At 35.3% G+C, this 25,437-nt stretch overlaps 1 protein-coding gene across 1 annotated transcript in view; it reads right to left on the reverse strand.

Annotated features, from left to right (window-relative positions):
* Positions 1-1,139: 1,139 nt before the first annotated feature.
* LOC145266653 (P-selectin-like) overlaps positions 1,140-25,437 on the reverse strand; it is a 126,802-nt gene continuing 102,504 nt past the window's right edge. Inside the window, exon 3 of the mRNA XM_080122579.1 lies at positions 1,140-1,489. Within this exon, the coding sequence (XP_079978705.1) occupies positions 1,140-1,489 (350 nt within the window). The remainder of the gene's footprint in view (positions 1,490-25,437) is intronic.

Below are 25,437 nucleotides of genomic sequence, written 5' to 3' on the forward strand. Positions count from 1 at the left end.
ACTTGAACTTTCCCCATAACAGATAAAGTATTTGGTAAAATTCTGTTCTGACACTGAACGTTGCTTCTATCCTCAGTATGAGTGATATTCACCGTGAATTGCTTAGGACGTTTACCCGGTCGTAGTTGTAAAGGGTTCTATTCGAGATTCCGAGCATATTCTTGAGTTCAACAGAAAGATTCCTGAGTTTTACAAGATATATCTGAAGAAGATCAGAGGTTATATTGGCCAGAACGTTTTGAAAATGACAGTCAAGCTGAGAACAGTAATCCATTAATCCAAATAATACATATAATGTTTTATATACAAATGGTGTTTAGTCAAGATAGCTAAAAAATCGGATTCATTGTTAGTCCATTCTAGAAATTCATGTCTTCATTATCTAATCTCAATGCTTTTCTCCAAAAAGATTTCTGCTAACTTTTACTTCCTATCTTTTGTTCTGTTTTATGCAAGAGTGACCCACTCTTTTTTGTGAATGTGTGAATTAAAAGGTGACGTCATTTTTATATCAATGTGCTTGGTGTATGTTTTCTATTTCTATTTTAGGTGTTGGTTTAGTTTACCTGTTTATTTCATGATTATTTTTTTTCTTATGAATACATTCTTAAGTTTATTTTGTATATACAATTGTTTGCTATTTTACTTCTGTATTTTAATAGGTTTTGGTGGCCTTAGAATTTCTAATTTATCATTCAGATATAATCGGCATAGCTTGTTTAAATTTCTACATATACTGGCCTATCATACTATTTTCTATTCAAATATTGGTGAGTGTTTGCTTTCTTGAAGCTCCCAGTAATGGGTCACTAATGTTGCTTTTATGCAGCAATTTTTTGTTATTGAATGCACTTTTTATGGTTGTAATGTCTGGTTTAAAAATGTACAGAAATTTCACCTATATAGTACTTCTCGTTGTTTTGGTCTGTGGCAATTATTGTGACTTGCTAAACAATGTTTTTCGTAAGGCATTTATTTTATAGTGGAAAAAATGTACAATTTCTACAGTTACAACTTTTCTATTCATTATTAGCTTTCTTGTTTCTATTTGGATGATTGCTATCAGGATTCCAATTATTGCTGTTTCTAGTGGTTATATTTTGTTCTCCTTAGTGTTATTTTTATTGTTACTATATTGGTCACCTTTTAATGCATTTGGTTATTATTTGTTCTCTACTGGTTTCATTTAGTGCTTTGTTATAGTGTCCTTTAATTATCGTTTCTAAGTTTCTGCAGCAACTGAACTCATCGTGAGCCAGGTAGTCTTTGATATTAGGAAAATGATTACCTTCGCATTTATTCAGAACTGTGAATATGTCACCATTTGGCATTGTTAGATTCCCATCTGTGCAAGTCAGCAAACTAGTACTTTGATTTGTTCCCTCGACATTGCAGCCGGGCTTACAAGCGTAATTAAAAGTACCGCCTTCTGCCACTGTTGATCCTGTATTTTCGGCCTCATTATCCAATGGAACAAAACAAGTTATCGCTGCAAAATAGAATAAAATAAAGAGATAATTCGACATCTATACACTGTGAGTTGTTCTAATTAATAAACAAACACCTTTCTTTAAAAGTCATGCCAATTGTTTAATTTAATTTTAATTCTCTTTAAAAACTGTGTTTTTCTCCAATCGTTTATTCACATTATTTGAATTTATGGTACTTATGCAGTATAAGGGCTGTGGATTTCAGAATCGTCCAGGCGGTTTACGGAAAACGCCAGAAGTTCCCAAACAAAAGTCTTGTGGGTTTTTCTTTTTTTTTCACAAAATGAAATGAAAAATATATTATTTCTGTCAGTATGAAGTTTATTCAATGGAAAATTAATTGAAAAATTAAAATAATTTCGATGAAAAATCAATTGAAAAAGTAAATCAATATTGAATAATTATTTGACAAATTTGACGAAACATTTAGAAAATTATAATTCAAATCAAACAAACATTCATTGTAAAGTAAGTTCCATGGATAAATATTCATTTTTGAATAACGAACAACAGATAGCAAACAAAAACCCAGATTTTGCTATTTCCTAGGAATGACAACATAGTTTCCTGCGCACTGACATCCACATTCAAATCTACATGCATTTCATTCACTGTTATCTGCTGATCAGCATGGATAAGTTAGTCAAAGCACACAGTGTTTTCTGGGATGCTGGCTATGCATGGGCATCCGGAGTGTACATTGTCACCACTCGGAAATCGACGAACCCATCTGCTGACATCTACTGCATCAGTTTCATAAACGTTTAACAAACCCCAGTGAATGTTTATTGGTTCAATTTTTTCTGAACGGATAAAAAAGGGTTGCAAATTGCATTGTTATGATGACTGAACTTATGCATTCATGACCTGAAAATTCCATCTTTCTGGTGTAGATATTAAGGGCGTGATATTTTAAGAAAGTATCTCTTGTCATGGATGTGCATCAGAAGCAGAGATGCATCATTGAATACCTCCACACAGATAAAAATTGAACATATCAACATTTATTAGCGCCTGTTGACCGTTTAGAAAGCCGATTGGGTTGATATTAACACAATTACGAAATGGGTTTGTCGATAACAGAGATGTAGGTGACAACGCACGTTCCGGACTTTTACAATCGAGACATTGTTCAGTGCTGGTAAAAGTGAATTGAGAATACTGACGAATATGTAGAAAGCTAGATTCTGAAGCTCAAAAGGTCGCTCGCTTTAATGGTACCACTCCCGTCTTCATAGCTCTTCAACGTTTCAGATTTTGAATTAAAAAATAGGAGTTCTTAATTTTGGAACTATTCTCATAACTTAGAAAATATAACTTAGAAAATATAACTTGGAAAATATAACTTAGAAAATATAACTTAGAAAATATAACTTAGAAAATATAGCTTAGAAAATAAAACTTAGAAAATAAAACTTGGAAAATAAAACTTAGAAAATAAAACTTAGAAAATAAAACTTAGAAAATATAACTTAGAAAATATAACTTAGAAAATATAGCTTAGAAAATATAACTTAGAAAATATAACTTAGAAAATATAACTTAGAAAATATAACTTAGAAAATATAACTTAGAAAATATAACTTAGAAAATATAACTTAGAAAATATAACTTAGAAAATATAACTTAGAAAATATAGCTTAGAAAATATAACTTAGAAAATATAACTTGGAAAATATAACTTAGAAAATAAAACTTAGAAAATAAAACTTAGAAAATAAAACTTAGAAAATAAAACTTAGAAAATAAAACTTAGAAAATATAACTTAGAAAATATAGCTTAGAAAATATAACTTAGAAAATATAACTTAGAAAATATAACTTAGAAAATATAACTTAGAAAATATAACTTAGAAAATATAACTTAGAAAATATAACTTAGAAAATATAACTTAGAAAATATAGCTTAGAAAATATAACTTAGAAAATATAACTTGGAAAATATAACTTAGAAAATAAAACTTAGAAAATAAAACTTAGAAAATAAAACTTAGAAAATAAAACTTAGAAAATAAAACTTAGAAAATATAACTTAGAAAATATAACTTAGAAAATAAAACTTAGAAAATATAACTTAGAAAATATAACTTAGAAAATATAACTTAGAAAATATAACTTAGAAAATATAACTTAGAAAATATAACTTAGAAAATATAACTTAGAAAATATAACTTAGAAAATATAACTTAGAAAATATAGCTTAGAAAATAAAACTTAGAAAATAAAACTTTGAAAATAAAACTTAGAAAATATAACTTAGAAAATATAACTTAGAAAATATAGCTTAGAAAATATAACTTAGAAAATATAACTTAGAAAATATAACTTAGAAAATAAAACTTAGAAAATATAACTTAGAAAATAAAACTTAGAAAATAAAACTTAGAAAATAAAACTTAGAAAATATAACTTAGAAAATATAACTTAGAAAATATAACTTAGAAAATAAAACTTAGAAAATAAAACTTAGAAAATATAACTTAGAAAATATAACTTAGAAAATATAACTTAGAAAATATAACTTAGAAAATAAAACTTAGAAAATATAACTTAGAAAATAAAACTTAGAAAATAAAACTTAGAAAATAAAACTTAGAAAATAAAACTTAGAAAATAAAACTTAGAAAATATAACTTAGAAAATATAACTTAGAAAATATAACTTAGAAAATATAACTTAGAAAATATAACTTAGAAAATATAACTTAGAAAATATAACTTAGAAAATAAAACTTAGAAAATATAACTTAGAAAATATAACTTAGAAAATAAAACTTAGAAAATAAAACTTAGAAAATAAAACTTAGAAAATAAAACTTAGAAAATATAACTTAGAAAATAAAACTTAGAAAATATAACTTAGAAAATAAAACTTAGAAAATATAACTTAGAAAATAAAACTTAGAAAATAAAACTTAGAAAATAAAACTTAGAAAATATAACTTAGAAAATATAACTTAGAAAATATAACTTAGAAAATAAAACTTAGAAAATAAAACTTAGAAAATATAACTTAGAAAATATAACTTAGAAAATATAACTTAGAAAATATAACTTAGAAAATAAAACTTAGAAAATATAACTTAGAAAATAAAACTTAGAAAATAAAACTTAGAAAATAAAACTTAGAAAATATAACTTAGAAAATATAACTTAGAAAATATAACTTAGAAAATAAAACTTAGAAAATAAAACTTAGAAAATACAACTTAGAAAATATAACTTAGAAAATATAACTTAGAAAATATAACTTAGAAAATAAAACTTAGAAAATAAAACTTAGAAAATATAACTTAGAAAATAAAACTTAGAAAATATAACTTAGAAAATATAGCTTAGAAAATATAATTTAGAAAATATAACTTAGAAAATAAAACTTAGAAAATAAAACTTAGAAAATAAAACTTAGAAAATAAAACTTGGAAAATAAAACTTAGAAAATAAAACTTAGAAAATAAAACTTAGAAAATAAAACTTAGAAAATATAACTTAGAAAATATAACTTAGAAAATATAACTTAGAAAATAAAACTTAGAAAATAAAACTTAGAAAATACAACTTAGAAAATATAACTTAGAAAATATAACTTAGAAAATATAACTTAGAAAATAAAACTTAGAAAATAAAACTTAGAAAATATAACTTAGAAAATAAAACTTAGAAAATATAACTTAGAAAATATAGCTTAGAAAATATAATTTAGAAAATATAACTTAGAAAATAAAACTTAGAAAATAAAACTTAGAAAATAAAACTTAGAAAATAAAACTTGGAAAATAAAACTTAGAAAATAAAACTTAGAAAATAAAACTTAGAAAATATAACTTAGAAAATATAACTTAGAAAATATAACTTAGAAAATATAACTTAGAAAATATAACTTAGAAAATATAACTTAGAAAATATAGCTTAGAAAATATAACTTAGAAAATATAACTTAGAAAATATAACTTAGAAAATAAAACTTAGAAAATATAACTTAGAAAATATAACTTAGAAAATATAGCTTAGAAAATATAACTTAGAAAATATAACTTAGAAAATATAGCTTAGAAAATATAACTTAGAAAATATAACTTGGAAAATATAACTTAGAAAATACAACTTAGAAAATATAACTTAAAATGCAAAATAAAAATATATATCACTTAGAATATATAACTTGAATAATGTGCAATCAACAATTCCCTCTCTATCCAACTACAATGATGTTCTTTGTACAGCAACTGATACGGTTGAACTACTTGCACAGTGCTTTGGCTTGAACTCCACCTTGGACTCTGCAAGCCACTTCCTCCCAAATTTCCCTGAAGCCACAGTTGACAACCTGATCAACTTTTCTGTGTTCGAGACCTGGTCTTGTCTTTGTTATAGTTATAAATAAATACTCTACTGAGCTAGGCCCTATCCTATCCAAATTATATAACAAATGTTTTGCTGAATCTTTTTTGCATGAAAGCTGGAAAATTGCCTTTGTTCGAAAGAACTGACCCTCAAAATTATTACACCATTAGTCTACTCCTATTCTTCTCAAAATATTTGAATTTTTAATCCGTCTAGCGATAGTCCGCCACATCATTAATGCTAAACTTCTTTTTGACAATCAGTAAGTAAGCACGTTCTACTGTGGATATTCAAATGATCATCAATCAATGCATGTACCACATAAGGGACAAGGCAAGTAAAGTTACACCCGCATCTTTATCTATTCTATTTGTTAAACAAAAATATAATAATTATCAAAGTTTTTTAAAAAGAAATTATTCACTCCAAAGAATAAGATACTGGTAGATGATGTAAAGAAAGTGGGCTCTCTGTACGATGCTAGAAAACTTTTCACACCTGTACTAGCAGTATCAGAATTTTTGTAGGAATTTTTGACACCCCTAACACGAAACTGCGAATACAATATAAAAATCTCGTAATTTCTCTGTTAAAAGTGGGTTATTTATTTTCTTTATGGATTATACTTCCAAAATAAACTATTACAGTTGTTTTAAAAGTAATAAAAATATTTTTTTTTTAAAACAGTAATGAATTTTCCGAACTCAATATTTTTCAATTTTTAAACTCAATATTTTTAAATTTTTAAATTTTAAAAATCTATCAAAATTTTTCTATTGATTCTATTTTTACGATATTTTCAGGGTCAATGTGAAATTTTATGTTCTTTCCAATAAACCGAATATAATATTTTAGACAAACGTTTTTTTTTAAATTCACGCCCCCCCAAGTGTCACCCATTTTCAACTTTCTCTTAAAAAGTAAATAATTAATTTATGGTTAATAGTTTTATATATCACAAATTGAAGAGAAAAGGTCAATAAATAATATATTCAAATTTAAAACAACAAAAAAAATCGCTTTTTTAGAAATTTACCTGTAAAGTCCGAAGTTTAAAACCTTATTTTATAAGAACACATTGTTTCTTTTTGTCTTTTTTTTTTTTTAATGAAACCTTGGTCCTTGCTCCTTTAATTGAAAAAAAAATTAGGGCTTGAATTACATTTTTCGAGGAGTTATAAGCTTAGAAAGATAGGGGGTCGAATAATTTACGCCTCTCATTTTGAAATGTCTATTAAAAAGTAAATAATTAATTTATGGTTAATAGTTTTATATATCACAAATTGAAGAGAAAAGGTCAATAAATAATATATTCAAATTTAAAACAAAAAAAAAAATCGCTTTTTTAGAAATTTACCTGTAAAGTCCGAAGTTTAAAACCTTTTTTAAAAAAAAAAAACACATTGTTTTGTTTGTTTGTTTTTTTTAAATAAAACCTTGGTCCTTACTCCTTTAATTGAAAAAAAAAATTAGGGCTTGAATTACATTTTTCGAGGAGTTATAAGCTTGGAAAGATGGGGTGGAATTATTCACTATTTTCACGAAATTTCTGACACTGCTACACCTGTACATATCCCTTATCTCTACAAAAGCACTATTCACCTATGCATGGAGTTTTGTTGTCATATCTGGATTGGTACATCAACTATTGATCTCTCCCTTCTTGAAGGACCTAAGAACGAGCCTCTAATTTAATATGGCTCACACTGTCTACCAAGCTCTATCGCATGACTCATCACCACAATGTGGCCTCTCTGTGTTTGTTTTTCAAGCACTTCAATGAGATGTGCTCTGACAAGTTTGGTGCTCTGGGTGTAAATATACTCAATAATAAACTAAACTCCATGTAACATAGTCGTTAATCTTCTTCAACTGTGTCATTACATTTTAAGACTTCGAACCAACATGTTGACCAAGTGCAATTTCCATGGACAATGTAACATAGTCGTTAATCTTCTTCAACTGTGTCATTACATTTTGAGGGTTAGAACCAACATGTTGACCAAGTGCAATTTCCATGGACAATGTAACATAGTCGTTAATCTTCTTCAACTGTGTCATTACATTTTGAGGGTTAGAACCAACATGTTGACCAAGTGCAATTTCCATGGACAATGTAACATAGTCGTTAATCTTCTTCAACTGTGTCATTACATTTTGAGAGTTGGAACCAACATGTAAACCAAGTGCAATTTCCATGGACAATGTAACATAGTCGGTAATCTTCTTCAACTGTGTCATTACATTTTAAGAATTGGAACCAACATGTTGACCAAGTGCAATGTCCATGGACAATGTAACATAGTCGTTAATCTTCTTCAACTGTGTCATTACATTTTGAGGGTTGGAACCAACATGCTAACCAAGTGCAATTTCCATGGACAATGTAACATAGTCGTTAATCTTCTTCAACTGTGTCATTACATTTTAAGAATTGGAACCAACATGCTAACCAAGTGCAATTTCCATGGACAATGTAACATAGTCGTTAATCTTCTTTAACTCTGTCCTTACATTTTTAGAGTTGGAACCAACATGTTGACCAAGTGCAATTTCCATGGACAATGTAACATAGTCGTTAATCTTCTTCAACTGTGTCATTACATTTTGAGAATTGGAACCAACATGTTAACCAAGTGCAATGTCCATGGACAATGTAACATAGCCTTTTATCTTCTTCAACTGTGTCATTAAATTTTGAGAATGGGAACCAACATGTTAACCAAGTGCACTTTCCATGGATAATGTAACATAGTCGTTAATCTTCTTCAACTGTGTCATTATATTTTGAGAGTTGGAACCAACATGTTGACCAAGTGCAATTTTCATGGACAATGTAACATAGTCGTTAATCTTCTTCAACTGTGTCATTAAATTTTGAAAATTGGAACCAACATGTTGACCAAGTGCAATTTCCATGGACAATGTAACATAGTCGTTAATCTTCTTCAACTGTGTCATTATATTTTGAGAGTTGGAACAAACATGTTGACCAAGTACAATTTTCATGGACAATGTAACATAGTCGTTAATCTTCTTCAACTGTGTCATTAAATTTTGAAAATTGGAACCAACATGTTGACCAAGTGCAATTTCCATGGACAATGTAACATAGTCGTTAATCTTCTTCAACTGTGTCATTAAATTTTGAAAATTGGAACCAACATGTTGACCAAGTGCAATTTCCATGGACAATGTAACATAGTCGTTAATCTTCTTCAACTGTGTCATTACATTTTAAGAATTGGAACCAATATGTTGACCAAGTGCAATTTCCATGGACAATGTAACATAGTCGTTAAACATAGTAGTTAATATTCTTCAACTGTGTCATTACATTTTGAGAATTGGAACCAACATGTAAACCAAGTGCAATTTCCATGGATAATGTAACATAGTCGTTAATCTTCTTCAACTGTGTCATTACATTTTGAGAGTTGGAACCAGCATGTTGACCAAGTACCATATCTATGGACAATGTAACATAGTCGTTAATTTTCTTCAACTGTGTCATTACATTTTGAGAATTGGAACCAACATGTTAACCAAGTACAATTTCCATGGACAATGTAACATAGTCGTTAATCTGCTTCAACTGTGTCATTACATTTTGAGAGTTGGAACCAACATGTTGACCAAGTGCAATTTCCATGAACAATGTAATATAGTTGTTAATCTTCTTCAACTGTGTCATTACATTTTAACACTCGGACCCAATACTTTTTTCTGAGACAGTCGCAACAAAAAAAACAAGTCAAAAGAAGTTTGACTCAGCCTTTTTTGCCAGTTTTAACAAAAAGGCATTTATTTTTCTCTCTTTTTTCTTTTCCTTCACTGTGACGAAATAACACTGGTCAAAAGGTTTCTAAGTTGATTTAGACTAATTTGGTTGTGCTGATTAAACAAAATCATATTAATTCTTTCTCATCAGGTCAGGTTGTTGAGATATTTGCTATTTTATATCTCTTTTACCTAAAAATTTTGTGTTGTGCCTTCCTGTTTCGGACCCATTATCTTTAAGTTATTTTTAACTTAGAGTTACGTTCTTCCTAACTTCCTCTTCTGGTTGGTCTTTACTTTCTTTTTGCAACCACTGGTTACATAGCAGCCTCTTTCTTCTGTCTCCGGTCCCATTTCTTCTTCTGGGCAATGTGGGAATCAACAGGAAGAACAAGAATTCGTTGGTTTATCCAAACCTTAAGTCTGCAATTAGGCCAACTCCACACTATAATAAAATTCCTGTCCGAGTGTTTAAAGGCTTGTCCAAATTGAAATTGCCTGGTTCTGAAGAAGATCAAGCCTCTGTATTTTGCACTGAAAGTAGTGAACCAATTGTTTTAGATGTCGGGTTTCCTTCTTTACTACCACAGCTTTTTTCTCAAGGAAAACGTCATGCTCTGACTAGAGATCTCAACTTTTCCAAAGAATTTTCTGAAAAAAACCTTCTTCAACTTGGAACTCTCATAACCATTCTATAGAAAACGCTATATTGAATTCTTGCCATATTTCAGTCAGGAAAACGACATAGATGTCGTTAAATAGTTTCTGTTTAGTTTTGTGCAAAACGGACAAAGAGTGAACAGAAGCCCTTCGTAAAATTTACTTCTGACGTTGGCAGCCACAATATTGGAGCCTTTTTATAGACAACTCAAAAAGAAGTTTAACACGTGTTTTTATTCACAATGACAACTTATATGGATCGGTGTCTCTCGGCAATTCAACGACCCACAAAGAAAAATATGATGAAATTAAAATTGTTCTGAAAAAGATTTCATACAGACAGCACCAATCAATCATATGCGTCGATTTGAAAATTGTTGGATTTTTCCTCAGGCTGCAAGGTGACTACACAAAATTTCCTTGCTTCTTGTGTTTGTGTGATGGCAGAGCAAGAATGGACAACTGGATAAAAAAGATTCACCTGTGCGCAGTGAACTGATTCCTGGCTCTCTCAATGTTCTGGCTTCTTCTTTGCTTGAGCGTTTCAAATTATGTTTCCTTCTCTTTACATATAGCTTGGCATCATAAAACAGTCTATGAAGGCTCTTGAGAAAGATGGCGACTGTTTCAAATATATTTGCATGAAATTTCCAGGCCTTACCATAGAGAAATAAAAATCTGGAATTTTTTTTATAGATCTCATATTCGGAATTAAATGAATGATGTAAATTTCTGTAATTTTATGAATCCCGCATAATTGAGTGCCTGCATGGCGTTTACAAATGTAGTAAAAGTCTTTGGAAAAATAAAGGCGCCCAACTACAAAAAGCTTGTTGAAACTTTACTCATCAACTGGGTACAAATATGAGCATCAAGTTACATTTTTGGCACAGCCATCTTGACCGTTTTCCAGAAAATTGGAGTGATGTGAGTGACGAGCAAGGAGAGCACTTTCATCAAGACATCAGCGACATGGATGTTTGTTATCAAGGTTCGTTGGGATGCCACCATGCTTGCAGATTACTGTTGGTCTAGCAAGCGCGATGATGTCGGATCCCCCTCCCCCCCCATTCTAGAAAATCAGTAAAACGTCAATTTATGGATGATGATGTCTATGCTTAGCATTTTTTTTTACAAATTCAAGCTTTAATTGTGAATATTTTGGTATGATTTGATTAATATGTGTCTTAGTTACAAAAAAATTTTTTTTTTCTATTTGCCTGTTTTTATTGTAGGAATCGGCTTCCTACACCAGAAAAACAAGACCTGAGAGAAAAAAACTGACAGCATTTCTGGAATCAGCACCCTAAAATAAGGTCAAAACAGTTGAAACATCTTAGGCACTATGAAAGTTTTTTTGTTGGTCAGTGTAATCAATCCTCATTTCAAAATTTCAGAAACGTAAAAGCAACATGTAAGAATAAGGGAGAAAGATCCCCTCTAACTATTTTAACATGCCTGGATATCTCCCACTCTGCCGTAAGGACTCTGACAGACATATGCACGGGCTTGGAGTATATATTCGGAACACCCTCACCTTGACTAGAGAAACTAAACTAGAATCGGACGATCAAGCCTTTATGTGCTTTAGACTTAAAATACAACATAACATTAGCTACTTTTATTTTCTCTACCGCTCTCCCTCGACTCAGGACTGTACCCTAATAAACAAAGTCTCCGACAGCATAGATACAGCACTTTCCCTCGATACTAGCGCACAAGTGCATGTATTTGGTGACTTCAATATCCACCACAGCAACTGGCTTGGATTTTCTACTCACACAGACGCAGCTGGTACCACAACACATAACTTCTCTATATCTCATTCCCTATCACAGATGGTTACGTTTCCAACCCGTTTCCCAGACTAGCATGAACAACACACATCACTTCTAGATCTGTTTCTGACCACAGGTCCCGATGACTGTGTAACTAATACCCACAGCCTACTTGGGAACGCCGATCATGCAGTGGTAATGGTTGAAATAGCCCTAAACTTTAGAGCCAAACTGAAGAGCCACTGCTCAAAACAACGAGATATTATAAAAAGGCTGACTGGGAAGCCATCAGGGATCTCATCAGGGACGCCTCATGGCAAAATATCTTTTCACTTCCTGCTGAACATTGCGCAAATGAGGCCACTGAATGGTTCGAAACGGCAATTGAAGCACATGTTCTCATGTTTTATAGCAAGCCCCACTATCCGCAAAGGTTTACTTTTACTTGTGCAGCTGCAATAGCGCAAAGGCAGCATGCGTACCACAAATTTAACCGACATAAGTCCAGTTCAAAAAGGCAGACTGTTTATAGAAGCCAGAAGTAACTGTAAGAAAGAAATACTGACAGCTAAGAGAGAATTTACTGAAACCACTAAAAAATGCATTAAAGCACAGAAATTAGGAACCCGCAACTTCTGGAAAATCTACAACAGTAAATAATAGGCAATCAACAATTCCCCCACTGTCCAACAATCATGAGGTTGTTTGCTCTGCAATTGAGAAGGCTAACATGCTTGCCAGTCAGTTTGCACACTGGACCCTACTAACCACCCTCTCCCTGACTTTCCTTTGTGGACAGACGCCACACTAGACGATCTGAAAATCACCCCTTCTCAGGTGCATGCTATCATAAAAAATGTTGACACTGCAAAAGCATTTGGACCTGATCTTATCCTGGCTGTGCTATTAAAAAAGTGCTCCAGTTCTCTCCAAACTTTACAACAAATGTCTTAATGAATCTTGCTTTCCTGCCTGCTGGAAAACTGCTTCTGTAGTACCAGTTTTCAAGAATTCTGGCGAAAGAACTGACCCAGTAAATTATCGCCCCATTAGCCTCCTCCCACTTTTTGCCAAAATATTTGAGACCATAATTAACCAAACTCTAGTCTATCAGCATGTATAACATAATTAAATCCTTCTTAGATAAGAGAAAAATCCAGGTTGTCCTCGACGGTCGTACATCTAAACAATATGATATAAATGCAGGAGTGCCTCAGGGGTCTATCCTTGGACCTCTGTTATTCCTAATATTCATAAATGACCTCCCTGAGAAAATTGTCTGTGAGATGGGTATATATGCTGACGACACCACGCTCTATAATAGACATGACAAGAAAACAAATGAACACATATCTAAAGAAATTGCAGAAACACTAGAGGATGACCTCCGATCTGTAGTAGAATGGGGACATAAATGGATGGTCACATTCAATGCTGCCAAGACTAAACTCGTTTCCTTCAATAATTACAAGAAACCTTCTCTACCACCAATAGCAATGGCCAATGACTCTTTATCTGAAAGTACATCTTTTAAACTCCTCGGCCTAACGCTCACAGGAAACATGAGTTGGAACAATTACATTGAGAGTATCGCCAGGACCGCCGCGAAGAAGGTGGGTTCTCTCTACCGTGCTAGAAAGATACTAACGCCCGAAAGTATCCTATACCTCTATAAGGCCACCATTCGCCCATGTATGGAGTATTGTTGTCATATTTGGGCTGGTGCATCTGCCACTAGTCTCTCACTCCTAGATAAGGTTCAAAAGAGAGTCACCAATCTGATAGGTCCTGAACTGTCATCTAAACTTGTCCCATCGACGAAACGTTGCATCCCTCTGTCTGTTCTATAAGTACTTTAACGGTGAATGCTCTGACGAACTGCAAGCACTTGTGCCCCCTTGATGTAAATACCCCCGACAAACCCGACAATCAGCCTAATCCCACCCTGACACAGAAGAGAGCCCTAGATGTAAGAGAGCCTTCTGCTCCAGTAGTTTCTTCCCCAGGACAGCTAGACTTTGGAATTCCCTTCCGGGTCCCTGCTTCCCCAACTGTACTGACATGCAGAAGTTCAAGTGTAACGTGAACCGACAGTTTGCTGCCCAACTCCCTACACAGTACCCCTGATGCCTTTGTCCCTGATAGTAGCCCCCTACAACAATGTACCTTGTTTGGGGTGAAAATGTAATAAAAAAAATTTTTTTAAAAAGACATTCTTGACATATTTCACTCAAGAAAACGACATAGTATATTGCATCGACGTTGCCAGCTTGATTGGCACCTTTTTATAAACAGTTCCAAAAAAAGTTTAAAATGTGTTTTTCTTCACAATGACAAATTATATGGTCCACTTCAAATCTAATGTAAACAAATACTTCTTGTGACATCTTATTTGATAATCAATTCCTCTTAAGAAATCTTTTGCACCAACCATGCTTATTTCCAATCCTCACGTGGTAGCAGTCAATGTACAACCGACAGTTTCTTTGATTTTTATCTTTGAGTATCTCCCAGACGATTTCTCTTACTCTAGTTACCACTTATCAAGGCCTGGAGGCTGCTCAATGATAAGAATTAATGAGTGTCAGACGAGACAACACCATGATGATCAGAAATGGAACTTAACTAACATGTGAACATTGGCATTTGAGAGGGTTGTTTTTTCACGACGGTGTCACATATTTGAGTCAATAACATAGTTGAACCAAATGTCTCATTCAAATCAATAGTGATTTGTCAGACACATTGTTTTGGGGTTCAACGTTGAAAATCTGGCAAGAAAAAAATTTTATGATCAAAACAGATTCCGTTTTGCGCTTATTTCTAATTATTTAACAACTACAAGAATACTTGATCCATGATGAGTAACATTAATTGTTAGGACAGAACTAGTTTGCACCACTTTTATGTCCCTTTATACAGATTATAATCCAAATACTATGAAACTAAACCTTATATCTAGAACCATTCCAAATCTAAATCCATTACATAATTTTGATTCTAGGCTTTTAAAGGGCTTTAAGATGAAATGGAAATTTAGGGAATCTTACTTAATTTGTGTATAATGACAATAGATTATATTCAATGCAGATCTGAAGTACTGAGTTTTCGAATGAGAGGTTGTGACGGCATTTTTTCCCTAAAAGCATTTTAAAATATTCCCAAGAAACAGAAATTGTGAGAATATTTATTAATCGATGCTTAATACCTGCTATTAGAATTTTACAAAATTCAGAGGTATATGAATATTTATGAAGAACTTTTGCTCACTTTTTATCCTTTTTTTTGCATGAAACAAAACAAAACCCACTTAACAACTCCTGTCACACAGCAATTGTATTCCAAAATATCTAATGATTAGTTAATTAGTTTAGACATGAATACTATACATACAAATATATAAATATATACACATAGCTAACTTCATATAAGCAGAGATTAGACTAGCTAAGACAATTTTGGCCAAAATCCATTACAAGATTTTGATTCTAGAAAAATGTTTAAATCAAACGCTTAAGCTTAAGACAATTTGAAAATAAATTAAAATTCATGGAATTTTCTTTACTTGGTGTCTAATGAATATATTTTTCAATTAACGAAAACTAAACAAAAGGGATTTCCATATAACTTGGAAACACATAAAAAGCCGTAAATGACCAAGTTCCTTCTGATTCTCTCTCCTCTGATCTTGAGCACATGGTACAATGGGGAAAGAGGTGGCTGGTTACTTTTAATGCATCTAAAACCAAGCTTCTATCTTTACATCATCAACTCTCTGATGCTCATCTGGTATCAATTGAAATGGATGGCTCTCGTCTTGGGGAGGCTTCATGTTTTGACAAGCATCTGGGCTTGACCTTTACTCCTGATCTGAAATGGAACACTGTGTTGCCAGGTCGCTGGAAAAATAGTGGGATCATTCTACAGTTCCAGTAGATATCTGACTGCTGATGCAGTTCTTTATCTATATAAAAGCCAAGTATGTCCAAGGATGGAGTTCTGTGGCCACATCTGCTAGAAGAGCTTATCCTGCCTTGACAGAGTTCAAACTTTTTTTTGGTTGTTAATTCAATTTTCACCACAACCAAGGCACAGTGCAACTTTGAAGTAGGGGACTACTATTGGGGACATAAGTTGCAGGGAAATTATGAAGAGCAGATGTTTGTTTGCATTACACTTGAACATCTTCATGTCAGTACAGTTGGGAATTTAATTCTACAAAATATAAAAATTTTCGTATTCTAATCGATTCCATAGATTATATATAATATATATATATTATAACTAATGTTTTATTGCCATCATTCGATTGTTACATTCGGTTTATTTATTAGGGTTATTCTGACTTTCAATTACCACTTTATTCTACCCTATTTATTCATCTTTTTTTATATATTTATTTCTTATTTAAAAAATTTTGAATAGTATTTTCTCTAAGTATATATATATATATGTATATATATATATATATATATATATATATATATATATATATATATATATATATATATATATATATATGTATATATTCGCATCGCACCTAATCAGGTTTTAATCGAGACAAGATATACTTAGATCTATGCAAACAATGAACACATGGATGGTTAGATTTATAATCAATATAAAATACAGGTTTATGGTATGGTTAATATGTATTGTTAATTAAGTTGAGGATGACATCTAACAAATTTACTGCGAATATTAGGCATTGATATACATGTAGTAATATTGGCAAATGAAAAAAAGAATAAAACAATAAATGTTATGAATGAGTCATTAGTTGGCAAGAAGTTTTGAATGAAAGTGTTCTTACTTCATTCCAAAAGTCTTGTTGTTGAACCGACAAGTATATATGGAAATAAATTAAAGTAAATATATTTATATCAAACAATTTTATAGAAATGTAACATATACTATGAAGAACCAAAGTTTGTTGAAGATTTAAAGTTCTTGAATAAGATGTAGACAAAATCGTCAGAAAGTTTGTTTCGAAGTATCCTTTTGAGTATTGTGTGTGTGAGTTTATCTTTTGGGTGGCTGTCTTCACAGAAGATATAACAATAGACTTAAAGGAATTTCAGCATAGGGTATACGATCTTTCTAGAATAAACTTTTTTAATATAAAGAGTTGAGGTGCATCCCGTCACAGGTGTCGCCCAGAAGAACTCTTATTGCAGTTTACTAAACCACTGTTTTATTAACAACTTAACAGCTTATAACTGCTTGGTTAATTTCACAGGTTTGTTTCTTTTAGTGTGTGAAACGATTTTTACTGGTTGAAAAATATTTTGAGTTCACACGTTTCTATGAAAACTAAATTGATGAAGAGAACAAATCTCAACAAAACGGAGAACGAAAAAAGTGGAATTAAAGTCATTTGCTTTTTAGCATTCATCTAAATCGCATCTGATTTTTTAAAATCCTATGATAAAAGAAATGAAAAGGAAAAAGGAGGAGAGAATAAGTCAACACCTGCCGTGGGTGTGCATTAAAAGTACAGATGCGTCATTGAATTCCTGGTAAAAGTGCATTGAGAATGGTGGTGACTATGGAGAAAAATAAATTCTGGAGCATAAAAGGTCATTCGTTTTAATGTTTCCCTTTCTGTCTTCGTAGCTCAAGGAGGCTTTACTTTTTAAACGACCCTTATATATATATATATATATATATATATATATATATATATATATATATATATATATATATCACTAAACAGAAAAAAAATACAGTTTGTTAACAAACTCTGGGAAATAAGAGACACCCGGGATTACTTGGAAACAGTAACGGATTAACGGAGTCTGCCCACGTGACCGCTTTGGTCGGACTTTTCTTATTAAATGAACTCAAATGTAAATTCACGAATAGCGATTTACAATGAAGTCTATATAAGGACGATGCTCTATTAGTAACTGGAGCAAGACCCAGGTTATATAATAGAACCATTATTAGATCAAAAGGATGTTTGGTAACTTTGGCCTTAGCATAACAATAGGAAAAGGAAAAAATATTTCAAATTTCCTAGACGTAACCATAAACCTACATGAAGGATCATAATTTCCTTACCCTAACCCAATCTATCACGACGCTATGTGCATAAATTCTCTAGTCACCCTAGATATGTCATTAAAGCAACTTCAGGATCAGTTTCGAACAGCATATTTGATGAAAATTCTAACTTTTACAACAATGCAATAGCAAATTCAGGATATATTGACAAAATAAAGTACACTCCAAATAATAGTAAAAAAACATCTTAACACCCCAAGCATAATTACTCATAACATGACCAAATGTAAAGTTAGGCAGGAAAGACAAAAATACTTATTCATAATAACCATAAGCAAAAAAAAATTGCAAATAATAACTTAGAAAAAGAGCAAATCCCCCCGCCACCCCCCACCCCCCAAAAAAAAAAAATTAGAAGAAAGAACATTTGGTTCAACTCACCCTACAAATAAAACCAATATCCCGAAAAAAATTTTCAAAATAATGGAAAACTTATTCAAACATCCTAACAAATACAGTTCGATCCTAAATAAAAATTCTATCAAAATCTCCTTCTCCACTATGCCTGACCTAGCACAGACAATTATAAACTCTAATAATAAAAATAAAATCTGCACAGCAAATTATAAAATCACACCAAACACAACATACCCCAAGTGTAACTACAACGCCTCTGAAAATTGCCTATTGGAGAATGACGGTATGCACTCAGACATTATATACTCATGTACAATGAGAGAATTGCTCCTCACGACAGGAGGCAACCCCATGTGTAATCAAACCCAAATAACTAGAACTATCCACAAAGATGCACACAACTTAATACATAATGACATATTTACCGAACAACTAATCCCGCGGCCAGTAGGAATAGACTTAACTAAATTATTCATCGAACAATCTAGGAGCACACGAACTCAAGTAAACCCCCATAGGCAGAGAACCCCCTAATATACCACACTCCAACCCAAAAATACATACATGCATAGAACTATCATAATTCCTGATAAAAACTAGAATATCTAACCACTTGCAATCATTCTCTAGAGAGACAATGAAAACGAAAACGACCCTCTCTTAGTAAAAAACTTAAAAGAAAATAACATTAATTTCTCCCTAATATGAAAAATATTAAGAAAGTCTTAAACATACAGGCCAGGCTCAAAGTACTGCCTCCTTTGCAACACAGAGTGTAGAAAATGTGTAAGGAATGTCCTTTAAAATTACTGCGCCCTCTGTAGATGTATAAGGAAAATCCTTTAAAAGTACTGCGCCCTCTGTAGATGTTGCAGCAACGTAAAGCAAGTCAATAACCAGTAAACGGTTCTGCATGGAATCTAACTAGCAAGGTACCTAGACGGACGCGGACGGTTACTCAGAACGGACCCAACAATCGGTTACTCAGAACGGTCCCAACAATGGTAAGATATGCTCACACCCACACGGCACGAGAAGCAACAGCAACACGATTCCCGACCAAGTCAATCATCGCTCTCTCAACGTCTTTCAATCACCCGCTTTTATGGCCGTTGCAGGCCGGCTAAATTTGCATATTGCGAGAATTCATGTGACTTTGCGAGATATCATCCTTTACAAAAGACGGCGGCCGCCATCTTGATCTTTCTTTCTCTATTTTCGGTCGGCGACGCCGAGCCGGCCCCAAGGTAAGTCTTTCCTTTTCGTCCGTCTGTCTTACGCACCCACACAACACACAAGCACGTGGGCGCTTGTCTCCTGGATGCACATTACACTTCCCCCTGATCTGATGATCACATAGGAAGCATTGTGGGGGTGGCCTTTTAGTGCGTGTGCTTCTGCGAAGAGGTACATTCACTGTTTCAGATTCGGGCTCTGGATCTGGTTCCACCTCATCAGACGAAGTATCACTATCAGTCTCTGGAGGGGGCTCACTGAATCCGTGTATCGGCAGCTCATCACTGGACGCTTCACTGCTTTCTTCTGTAGTTGTGTGACGCGCCTCGGTAGCTGGGCGAAGATCTCGCACATGTCGTGGGGTTCCATCGACCAACACAGACTGCTGGCTAATCACTCCGGATATTTGTCCTCGCTTAAACTTGTTGGTGCACCGATTTCCTGGGGGCCGCACCCACACTGGATCTCCCACTTCATATCTGTTACATGTTCCCTTGTCGGCTGGCTGCGTAGTGTTGATTCCCTTCACTACGACTCAGTATGTGTAAATAGCATTCGCAGGTGCGGTTGAAGGAGACGTCCCGTCCTTTGGCATAATGTTATACCAATATGTGGCTTCCGTAATAGTACATTGCTTCCTGGCAGCAATTCTCTTGATGCTGCGATGGCTTCTTTCAGCAATGCCATTTCATGACGGCACATGCGCACATCGCAACTGTAGTCGGACGCCCCACTCATCTAACAACTGCCGGACTTGCTGGCTACAAAACGCTGCATCATTGTCAGTCAGGAGCTCTTCCGGCGCACCTCGCTCAGAAAAAATGGATGATAGGTGGCGAACAACATTTGCCGAATCCTGTCTGGTCATCTGCCGCCACACCGCAAATCTCGTAGGCCCGCAATCAATGAGAGTTAGAAAGGGCTTGCCACTGTAATGGGTAATATCCATGGCCAGCCGATGCCACACACCCTCAACTTCCAATCGACCCTTCTGCCATCGCTCTGGTGCAGGATCAATAGACTGGCAAGCCTCACAATTTCTGATGATCTGTCTGACATCCATCTTGGTCACTGCTGGGTATACGCGCCTCACAAAATAAAGGGTCCTCTTGATACCCGGATGTCCGCTCTGTGCATGAATTTTTTGTATTTGACATGGGTCGATTGCAACTGCACAAGATTGAGCAGTAATCTCCATTCCCATCTTCGCGGCTTCATACCATTTGTGAGGTACTCGGGTCAGTTGGTCAGCACGATTACAATGTGATGTCACCAGAGTGACGCTCAGTGATAGCCCATACTCAGATACCAGGTTTTTAGCGTGTCTAGCCTTCTCCGTATTAACATTTCGCTTGCTGCCTTGGTACTGATTCGTGTCCGTCCTGAAAGTGTGTCAGACACCCAGTGGTAGACACAGAGAGAATCTGTGTACAAGGTCAACTTCTTAGACTGCCACTGCAGGGCCAGATTTATCCCCTTTACAATGGCGTCCAGCTCTGCCAGGTTGATATGCTGAGAATCTGTTACCGGCCGCAGCCAACATGCATCTTCGAACACGTTTCCTCCTTGCTCCAACGATACTCCCAACGCCAAAGAACTGGCATCAACCCACACACCTACGTTATCTCCGTTAACACACCACCGCACACAGGCAGGGTCCTTCTTGTTCACTCTCTCCAGTGTCTCTTTAATCATCAGAGTTAGTAGGACATCATCGGATATGTCATCCCAACCCGTGATTGTCAAATTTGCTCTGCGTTTAATTACACCAACAGCTGCGTGGAGCCAGCCACAGGCCGGTAAGTGACCAACAAGTTTTCCACACCAAGAAAAAACGGTCCGCCTTGTAACGATGTTGGGGATGCTTGGAATTTCACTGCCACACCTCCATTGTAGGGTGCCATCTTTTTCATAAACATCCAATCCCAATACACGTGCTCCTTCCCTCAAACGTTTGAGATTCTTGCATTCCAGACCAAACTGAGCCAACTTTTCTTTGACACACGACGCAGACTGTACATCTTCATTGACGTATACGTCATCAATGTAAGCTGATGTTGAGTCCCTCATGGGCTTTTCTTGGGACAATACTGTGTTGACAATAGTCTTCATGATCTGTGGTGCCACATTTAGGCCAAAGCCGAGGCGTGTAAGGCAGTACCTCTGCCCCTGGAACCAAACTGTCTGGAACGGCCACAACGTCTCATCAACTCGTACCTGTAAATAGGCTTTTCGCAAATCCAATATCGAGACATTAGTGCCTTTCTGACGCCATTCCCTCAACTTGCCGGCGCATACGTCAGCATCGGCAGTGTAGGCTTCAATATGCTTGTTAAGCTCCCTATAGTCCAGCACGGGCCGTACTTTCGACTTGTTATGCTGGACTACTGCCATCAAGGGTATTAGACCCTTGGGAGGCCCAAGCTTGTCCTCATGGTAGGGGATTAACCAGCCATCTTGGATCCACGCCTTTAGTTCCCTTTCGTATTCTGCTTGGGCCTCACTGGGTATAGGGTACTCTGCAACCCCATTCTTGAGTTTAGTCGGTGCCCTTACCTCGGTCCACTTCCAAGATGCAATCCAGGCCCTCTTGCGAGAGTCATAGTCCACTGTAAAATCCGGCCGATCGATGTGGAGCGCTGCACACACTGGGGCCTCCAAGAATCGCACTTTTCCATCCCGATGAATTGCGACTCCCCCCAGCACCTTGATGGCATCGTATCCGAGCAACAGGTCAAACCCCAGGAGATTTCCTTGGGTCACGAGCACATTGATCTTAGTGGCTGCACCGGTGTCCGTGTAGATCTCGACAGTTCCAGCTCCACAGCATGTCTGGGTCTCGCCTCCTATCATGGTGACTTTGATCTTTCTCTTAGTCCAACTTGGACACAGCCTGGCGCTCACTATAGTATGCGAACAGCCTGAGTCGAGAAGTGCTGAGCAGGATATCCTGTTTACGTAGACGGTCATCACTGGTTGCGCCTTGTTCAAATTTTGCTTGGGGAGCAGGGGGGCGCTGACGTCCTCTCCCCTGATACGTTTCCTGCACAGTTTTGGGCTAGATGCCCCAAACCGCCACAATTAAAACAGCACACACGCCCCCTGTTGGTGCAATTCCTTACAAAATGTCCACGTCGGCTGCGGTGAAAAAAATTTCCCATTACTTGCAGGGTTCTGATTCGGAATCTCCCGAGCGCCAATCTGGCCTGTCTGTGTCGCCATCACAACTGGTTCCCCCAGGTCTTCCTCATCTTTAATGATGGCTCGAGCACGTTACATCAAGTGTTCCATGGGCGTTGTTGAAACGCTGGTTGAGGCTCTCAGCAGCTGCTTCACCCGAGTGGGAAGGCCCGCCACAAATGCGTACGCGAGCGTCCGCTCCGACACCCCTCCACCGAATAGGACTGCCAGTTTCTTTAACTCCGTGAAGAAAACGTCCACGCTTTCCTCCGGTAGAAGTTTTCGGGAAGCAAATTTTTCATAGGCCGTACAAGGATCCATGGCGAATGCCTTGTACAGCGCAGCTTTAATTGTGGTGACATCTCCCTTTTCGGCAGCACTGAGTTGCTGATATACACTCAAGGCACCCCCAGCCAATCTCAGGGGAATCACAGTGTGTACCCTTTTTACCTCACAAAGGTCGCACGTCAGCTCGACCCTTTCAACCCAGTCGACAATGGACGTGGACCCGTCAAACTCGGGTATGAGCTTTAAGTCGAATTTCGACTCGGTCATAGTCCTAGAGGCCAAATAGCCAAAATAGCTTGTAGAAAATGTGTAAGGAAAGTCCTTTAAAAGTACTGTGCCCTCTGTAGATGTATAATGTTGCAGCAACGTAAAGCAATTCAATAACCAGTAAACACCGGTTCTGCACGGAATCCAACTAGCAAGGTACCTAGACGGACGCGGACGGTTACTCAGAACGGACCCAACAATCGGTTACTCAGAACGGTCCCAACAATGGTAAGATATGCTCACACCCACACGGCACAAGAAGCAACAGCAATACGATTCCCGACCAAGTCAATCATCGCTCTCTCAACGTCTTTCAATCACCCGCTTTTATTGCCGTTGCAGGCCGGCTAAATTTGCATATTGCGAGAATTCATGTGACTTTGCGAGATATCATCCTTTACAAAAGACGGCGGCCGCCATCTTGATCTTTCTTTCTCTATTTTCGGTCGGCGACGCCGAGCCGGCCCCCGAGGTAAGTCTTTCCTTTTCGTCCGTCTCTCTTACGCACCCACACAACACACAAACACGTGGGCGCTTGTCTCCTGGATGCACATTACACAGAGGCCACAGGAATTATAACAGCACCGGAAAAATGAGATATTATCAATTCAGAATCTGAGGCACAAAAGAAAATTTAAATACGGAGGCTCCCTAAACTCTGTCTATAAACCTCCTTCAAACCAGGACTAACATCAGTAACACCTTAGATAAACCCTTTGAGACATAATTCCACTAAAACTCTCTCTAATGCTATAAACGCTTAACGCCCAATATCTGACAATCTGGCCCCCTTTTTTTCACTTCATTTGATTTTAACAACAGAATAGAACTATCACTAGTGCACTTTCAGACCACCCCTATCCGATTGAACGTATCCAGCAATTTATGTTGATATACATTAGTAACTTAACTTAGTCACCCTAGATATGTCATTAAAGCAACCTCAGGATCAGTTTCGAACAGAATCTTCAACCTTTCTGCTAGCATATTTGATGAAAATTCTAACTTTTACAACAATGCAATAGCAAATTCAGGATATATTGACAAAATAAAGTACACTCCAAATAATAGTAAAAAAACATCTTAACACCCCAAGCATAATTACTCATAACATGACCAAATGTAAAGTTAGTCAGGAAAGACAAAAATACTTATTCATAATAACCATAAGCAAAAAAAATTTCAAATAATAACTTAGAAGAAGAGTAAATCCCCCAACAGAATAGAACTATCACTAGTGCACTTTCAGACCACCCCTATTCGATTGAACGTATCCAGCAATTTATGTTGATATACATTAGTAACACCGTCATAGATCCAATTTAGATATTTAAGAGTCTCATATCTAATAGAGCCCACACTAATAGCCAAACTCCAACCTCTATTCCAATGCTGCAATTTCTCATCCATGCACCTGCTTTACAAGCACTTAAATTGAATGTGTTTTGATAAACTCATAGCACTTGTGCCCCTCGGCATGCATATGCATACCCCTGACTTAAAAACAGCAGAACCCCCCTCTTTCACTGTTATTGCCGGAAAGCCTTCTACTCTAATAGTTTTTTCTCTCGGACTGCTAGATTTTGGAATTTCCTCCCGGTTTCCTGCTTTCCTGACTGTACCAAACTGCAAAGGTTTAAATGTACTATGAACAGACATTGTACAGCGTAACTTCACACAGTGCCCTGTTAGACGTTATGCCAAATAGTAGCTCTTACGTTATTTGGGATGAACAAGAGTGAAAAGAAACGTTAGTGTTGTTCTTGGAACTTTTCAAAGACGTAAGTATTGCTAAGATACACTATCCAAAGCTAGGAGCGGCACTACAGAACTTTTATTGAAAAAATCAATTCAGATAACTTGAATACCAAGTAAAGCTGACATCTATTCAATGTAGCCGCCTTCAGCCTCAATCACCGTATCATCGTTACTAGTCTAGAACTGGAAACATGCCTTTTCCACCAGTGTTAGCAGGAGCTCGGCAAATACTCG

The sequence above is a fragment of the Euprymna scolopes genome, chromosome 41, assembly GCF_053919585.1.
Source record: "Euprymna scolopes isolate OS-2025 chromosome 41, ASM5391958v1, whole genome shotgun sequence".
Lineage (NCBI taxonomy): Eukaryota > Metazoa > Mollusca > Cephalopoda > Sepiida > Sepiolidae > Euprymna > Euprymna scolopes.